The sequence below is a fragment of the Megalobrama amblycephala genome, linkage group LG7, assembly GCF_018812025.1.
Source record: "Megalobrama amblycephala isolate DHTTF-2021 linkage group LG7, ASM1881202v1, whole genome shotgun sequence".
Taxonomy (NCBI): Eukaryota; Metazoa; Chordata; class Actinopteri; order Cypriniformes; family Xenocyprididae; genus Megalobrama; species Megalobrama amblycephala.
In genome coordinates this window covers 27,371,442-27,377,810 of record NC_063050.1, presented here as the reverse complement: position 1 = coordinate 27,377,810, position 6,369 = coordinate 27,371,442, and the positions used below count along the sequence as shown (strand labels likewise).

At 36.5% G+C, this 6,369-nt stretch overlaps 2 protein-coding genes and 1 long non-coding RNA gene across 8 annotated transcripts in view; 2 read left to right on the top strand and 1 right to left on the bottom strand.

Annotated features, from left to right (window-relative positions):
• The first annotated feature begins 438 nt into the window (after window positions 1–438).
• LOC125271425 (CD209 antigen-like protein C) lies at window positions 439–3,750 on the top strand. Of its 3 annotated transcripts, XM_048195497.1 has the most exons (6): window positions 439–580; window positions 867–1,032; window positions 2,079–2,336; window positions 2,480–2,616; window positions 3,138–3,235; window positions 3,385–3,750. In XM_048195497.1, the coding sequence occupies exons 2-6, from the start codon at window positions 918–920 to the stop codon at window positions 3,536–3,538; spliced, it is 762 nt and encodes a 253-aa protein (XP_048051454.1). In that variant the 5' UTR covers window positions 439–580; window positions 867–917; the 3' UTR covers window positions 3,539–3,750. The 3 variants fall into 3 exon arrangements, 2 of the variants coding, with proteins under 2 accessions (XP_048051454.1, XP_048051453.1); XR_007185604.1 differs by lacking the exon at window positions 439–580 and having other exon boundaries at window positions 596–1,032; window positions 2,173–2,336; XM_048195496.1 differs by lacking the exon at window positions 439–580 and having other exon boundaries at window positions 596–1,032.
• On the bottom strand, window positions 659–2,043 carry LOC125271426. Its single transcript, XR_007185605.1, has 2 exons — window positions 1,151–2,043; window positions 659–1,037 (listed from the first exon to the last, which is right to left on the bottom strand). It is a non-coding gene; the product is annotated as an uncharacterized LOC125271426 (long non-coding RNA).
• A 2,068-nt stretch (window positions 3,751–5,818) lies between the features above and the next one.
• Window positions 5,819–6,369, top strand: part of htt (huntingtin) — a 61,228-nt gene continuing 60,677 nt past the window's right edge. For all 4 annotated transcript variants that reach the window (XM_048196804.1, XM_048196803.1, XM_048196802.1 and 1 more), the window contains exon 1: window positions 5,819–6,242. In XM_048196804.1, coding sequence (XP_048052761.1) covers window positions 6,145–6,242 — 98 coding nt within the window. In that variant the 5' untranslated portion in view covers window positions 5,819–6,144. The remainder of the gene's footprint in view (window positions 6,243–6,369) is intronic.

Here is a 6,369-nt window from a genome sequence, read left to right as displayed (position 1 = left end):
TTATGTTCAGAAGACGAACGAAAGTCTTACAGGTTTGGAACGACATGAGGGTGAGTAATTAATGACAGAATTCTCATTTTTGGGTGAACTGCTTTTAACTTATACGCTTGGCCTTGGAAGACTTGACTCAGATTTAAGACAAAAAAAGTGGCAACTTGAACATGTCTGCTAGTATATAATGTATAAGTGCTTGCATATAAGCACTAATATCTAATAAAAATGTACTAATATCTATGGTTACTAGTATCTAATGAAGTCGCCTTTGAAATACTTTTGAAATCTAAAAATACTGACTGCTAACATTAAACTAGATAGGGATAAATGTTTAAACAGCTTGCCGTTTACATTGCAGCCTACTCAGCAACAGTTTCTAATTTGGTAATCTGGTATCTATGTATTAATGGATACAGTCGATAAAACATTTTATAATGTTGGAGTGAGAGAAAACAAAATCCAGTTACCACAGTTACTAATTTATTCCAATGAGAAGAAAGAGAAATTTCCAGAAGGATTTGGGTATGTTATAAAGACAAGTTGTGAGTCCGTCATAGATTAGCTACACCTGCCTGACAATCACACAGTGAGTATAACTGATTTGTCTACAAGGCTTTAGTCAATTATTATATTTTTTCTACAGTAGTATACTAAAAACATGTAGTGAGATTGTTACACTTTTTTTTTTAATATGAAATCAAGGTGGACCAGTAAAGACTATAGACAAGAAATTTTAAATCATGGTTATTTCTGCTCATTGTACATCTATAATGCAAATAATTCTGCCATTTTACACATTATCACATATCATCTAATATTTTGCTTTACCAAGCCATAAAAGTGTGAAACTGTGGGCTGTTTATTGGTGACAGGCTGCTTAGGTAGGATTGAAACTGTGTGAAAATATCTATGAAGATACTTAAATGAACAGAGCAAATCCAGTCCACTGTAGTAGCACATCTGTGGCTACACACAATCAAGAATTCACCGCCAGGATTCCAAAGTCTCGCATCAACCAGACTGAGTCTCAGGAATCAGGTAGGCTGCAAATACATTAAATTAAATTAAATTAAATTAAATGTGTAAATTTTAGTAGGGTCTATTGACAGAAATACAATGTAATATACATAACTAGTTTTCAGTGGTGTATAAATACCTTACATAATGAACTGATGTTTTTATGAGCCATTTCTACATAGGCTACATCGCGGGTCCTCTTATGTTAAATCGCCATTTTGCACCGACATGTTTTTTCAGTAACCCTAAACGGACAAACTGCTCTACAGAGCGTGTTTGCTTGACTAGCTTCTCTCTTCTGTCCCAGATGACAAAATATTTGTCCTGTGTTGACCACTATTGCCCTGTACAAATACTCACACTTGCGATCTTGGCCACTTGAGAGCTCGTGCACGCAACAGGAAGTAAGTGCGCAAGACTGTCCCAAAAAGGCCCAAGTTATTATTTTTTGTCAAGATTTGAAATGTTATTTGGGCACTATTTCCTCTTCCAGCAATGTCAAAGCCCTAAAGTCCAATTCGTTGTGCACAAAGTATAATATTTATGGCTTTTTATGATGTTCAAAGAAGAACCGTTGCAGGTTCTACTTACGGAAAGGCGTAGGACATTCAGCGTAAGCATTATGAAGAATGCGGAAGCGGAAAGTACGTTCAAGACGATATTTTGTTTATAAAGCATAAAGCACCACAATTTTAAAAATTGTGTCTTCTGTTAGTTACATAGCGACTACTGAATAGACATTTAGAAGTTTATTTTAAAATGCAAAGTATTGAAAATAAAAAAAAGCTCTGTAAACTTGCTTTTTTGCAAAACAAGTGTGTCCCATCAGGTAATCAAAAGTTCTTGCAGTCTTCACGCCCACTTGAATACAGGAAATACGTCATGTTAGTAGACAAGTGGTCAAGTGCAAAGACCGCAAGTGTGGGTATGTGGACCAGGGCATGTAGATTCTCTATTGCAATTCGCAATCTCACCGCTAGATGCCCCTAAAATTCACACACGGCACCTTTAAATGAATAGGGTATTATGAGTACTATATATCCTATTATGTTTTCTTTTTTATTTAGGGTCACCAAACTTCTACAAAGTGGTCATTGTGTGTCTAGCGTTGTTTTTTGGCATTCTGCTGGCTGGTCTTATAGCTCTAACTTTCAAATATAGAACAGACACTGTCCATTTAAAGACCGACTATGACCAGTGTATTGATGACCAGGACTATCTGAACAGACGTTACTACAATCTGACTATAGAGAGAGACCAGCTGCAGGCTAATGAAAAAGTCCAAACTAAAAAAGTACAGACTTTAGAACAGCTTCTTCTAATTGGTAGGTATTAATTTAAGACCTTTACTGAATACTCATTTAAGATTAATATTGCAGTTTTTCCACCTCAGTTTTATGTGATTTTGCCGTGTATATTATGCTCTATGACACAGTACTTCAATTTAACATAGATATACTGTTTTAAGGTTGTTTCACAGGGTATAGCAACTTTTCCTCTCATCTTTATTGTGCCTCTGCTGTGATGCTGACGTGGAATGAGAGCAGACACAGCTGTGCTGAGAGAGGAGCTTATCTTGTGATCATAAATAGTTCAGAGGAGCAGGTGAGTGATCTCAGATACCGTATCTGCTGTAACACTTTACAATAGGGTCTCATTTGTTAAGTTAAAGGGTTAGTTCACCCAAAAATTTGTTTAATTATTCATTACCCTCATGTCATTCCACACCCATAAGACCTTCGTTCATCTTCAGATATTTTTGATGAAATCCGAGAGGTATATGACTTGTCCATAGACAGCAATATAATCACCACTTTCAAGGTCCAGAAAGGTACTAAAGAGATCGTTAAAACCGTTGACGTGACTGCAGTGGTTCAACCTTAATTTTATGAAGCGATGGCCAATACTGAGGCGGCATTCGGACATAAACATGGAAGCATTCACTGTGCTTACTGCATCACCTGCGCAAGGATAATGACAGAACTTTTGTTATAATGTATTAGTAAAGCTGAAATTAACATTAATAAATTCTGTAGAAGTATTGTTCATTTTTAGTTCATGTTAAATAAAGTAGTTAACTAATGTTAACTTTTTTACATCTGGGTTGACTGCTGTTTTTGCAACAGGAATTTGTGTCTAATTTTGAAATGAATGTATGGATTGGCCTTAGTGAATATGCTGAGGGAGTGTGGAAATGGGTGGACAACACTGAACTCATCCAAGGGTGATATTTGACTTACATTTTTTATTTTTTATTTTTAAAGTGCAAATATTTGGCACATAAAAATGTAAAGGAAAAAATGTGTCAAAGCTGAAGATTAAAATGGTTAGGAATGTATTGAAATGTCTCCTAATTAAAACTGTTATGTTCAGGTACTGGATAACAGGAGAACCTAATCATTTGATGGATGAAGATTGTGTGGAGATTCAACCTGACTGGTCAAGTCAAGGAAACTGGAATGATTTTCCATGTGAAGAAAAAAAACATTACATATGTGAATATGAATATGAAATGCTTAATTTTTAAGCTATGGAAGCATTATACAGAATGATTATTCTGATTCTCTTATGATATGCTTAATTAGGATGATTATGCCTCATTTTAATCTGATAATTAACCGAGACAACATTCAAAATCATGAATCATTAATTTAAAATTATATGAACATTTTTGTAAGTGATTCTGTTTTATACATGAATAAAAATTATTCACACAAAATCATAACATCTTACCTGCTATAATGTAATTACATTAAAGATTAACACTATTAGATTTAAAGGTGCAATTTTAGCAGCATCTAGCGGTGAGGTTGCAAACTGCAATATAGAGAAGCTATGGTGGCCAACACAGGACAAACATGTCGTCATCTGAGACAGAAGAGAGTAGCCAGTCAAGTAAACGCACTCTGTTGAGCAGTTTGTCCGTTTAGGGCTACTGTAGAAACATGCCAGCGCAAAATGGCGACTTAAAGGGTTAGTTCACCCAAAAATGAATATAATGTCATTTATTACTCACCCTCATGCCGTTCCACACCCATAAGACCTTTGTTAATCTTCGGAACACAAATTAAGATATTTTAGTTGAAATCCGATGGCTCCGTGAGGCCTGCATAGGGAGCAATGACATTTCCTCTCTCAAGATCCATAAAGGTACTAAAACATATTTAAATCAGTTCATGTGAGTACAGTGGTTCAATATTAATATTATAAAGCAACAAGAATATTTTTGGTGTGCCAAAAAACAAAACAAAATAATGACTTATTTAGTGATGGCCGATTTCAAAACGGAGCACAAATGAATCAGTGTATGGAATCTGCTGTTCGGAGCGCCAAAGTCACGTGATTTCAGCCGTTGGCAGTTTGACACGTGATCTGAATCATGATTCGATACACTGATTCATTTGTGCTCCGATGCTTCATGAAGCAGTGTTTTGAAACTAAATAAGTCGTTATTTTGGTTTTTTTGACGCACCAAAAATATTCTCGTCGCTTTTTAATATTAATATTGAACCACTGTACTCACATGAACTGATTTAAAGTTTTTAGTACCTTTATGGATCTCGAGAGAGGAAGTGTCCATTGCTCCCTATGGAGGCCTCACGGAGCCATCGGATTTCAACTAAAATATCTTAATTTGTGTTCCGAAGATGAACGAAGGTCTTACGGTTGTGGAACGACATGAGGGTGAGAAATAAACGACTGAATTTTCATTTTTGGGTGAACTAACCCTTCAACATAAGAGGACCCGCGGTGTATGTAGATAGAAATGGCTCATTCTAAGGTAATAAAAACATAACATTTCATTATGTATGGTCTTTATACAACACTGAAAACATAGTTATGTATATTATATTGAATTTCTGTCAATAGATCCTCCTAAAATTTACACATTGCACCTTTAAAGGTGCTAAAGAGGATCTTTTCGTCGACTGAGAAACCAAAGACTGTTAGTGAGTTTTTAAAATGAACGCATGCGTAAGAACAACCCCCCTCCTTCACAGCTCATTTCGAGGGATCGAGTGCACGAGTATTGGAACACGAGTGTTTACCACCGGCATTCGCTGTGTCGTATTAGTGGATTCATTATGTCGGACTCACCGCAGGTAACTCATAATCTGCAGTTGTTACTCCTGTTTCCTGACAAAAACATTGCATGCGGCGCCTGTGGAGTGTGGAGCGCGCAGCCGCGCGTCTCTCACAAGGAACGTCATGGCAGTGATTGACAAGCCAGAGGGCCAATCTTTTACGCAATGATCGCGTAAACGATTGGCTGATGTTTTTAAGTTTTTTTCCTTTTGCACCTAATAAATAGTCTTTTATCAGTTAGTAAAGACCGTTTCAAGTAATATTGCAAAAATGTATAAAACAAAACATCCTATTTAGCACCTTTAAGTCAGACTCGTTAGTCTGTATTAGTCTAGCTCCTCCTATGGACCTATTGCAAATCTGTTTTCTACACTGTATGTTTTTATGATTTACAATCAAACAATAAAAAATTCTTTGATTTTGCTTTTAAAACGTTTTAATGAAAAAATAAAGACACGACTCATATAAAGTGAGTTCATTGTACAGTTTTTTTTTTTACACATTTTAATAAGTTATTTATCAACATAGGCTACATTATGCACAACAACAAAGCATGCAGCAGTAATAGATGTGCTAGTTTTTGCAGAAAAACAGATCACAGTCACAAGTTAAAATACATTAATTTATTGATCTGGCTTAAGTAAAATGCATGTCACTCAAACTCCTTATAGATATACATCATCACAGATTTTATTATGAAGTAGAGGACTTTAATTTTGACAGGAGTTTTATTACCCGGAAATACAGCAGAACCGTTGCTCCCATAACCCTGCTTTAAGATGGCTTTCAGAATTGGACATGTTATCAACTACCTTCTGAACATTTTGTTTGAATACAGGTCATAATCGGATGGTGTGTGGAAATTAAACCGAATTCAAGGGGGTTTTGGCCACTGAAACAGTGTCGGGTCTCGACGACACCTTCAGTTTCCCTTCGGTGTTCTGCACAGCGCTCGCTATCAGTGCTGCTGCACTGGCTGTGCTGTTGAGTTTGTAAATATTATCAGCTCTCCACATAGACTCCATTTAGATCAGTGCTTTTGTTAAAATGGCCACCATGGAGAAGCTAATGAAAGCGTTTGAGTCGCTTAAATCATTCCAGCAGCAGCAAGGCCCGCTGTCGGCCGAGGAGCTCGTCCAGAAACAGTGAGTGCTGAACTGATGTTAATGCAGTTTAACGCTTTGATGTTGTTGTAGCCCTCAGCTTCATCATCATCATCACCTGACACAGTGGCCATACTAATGTTATTATCACTCGCATGAGGGCTGTGTG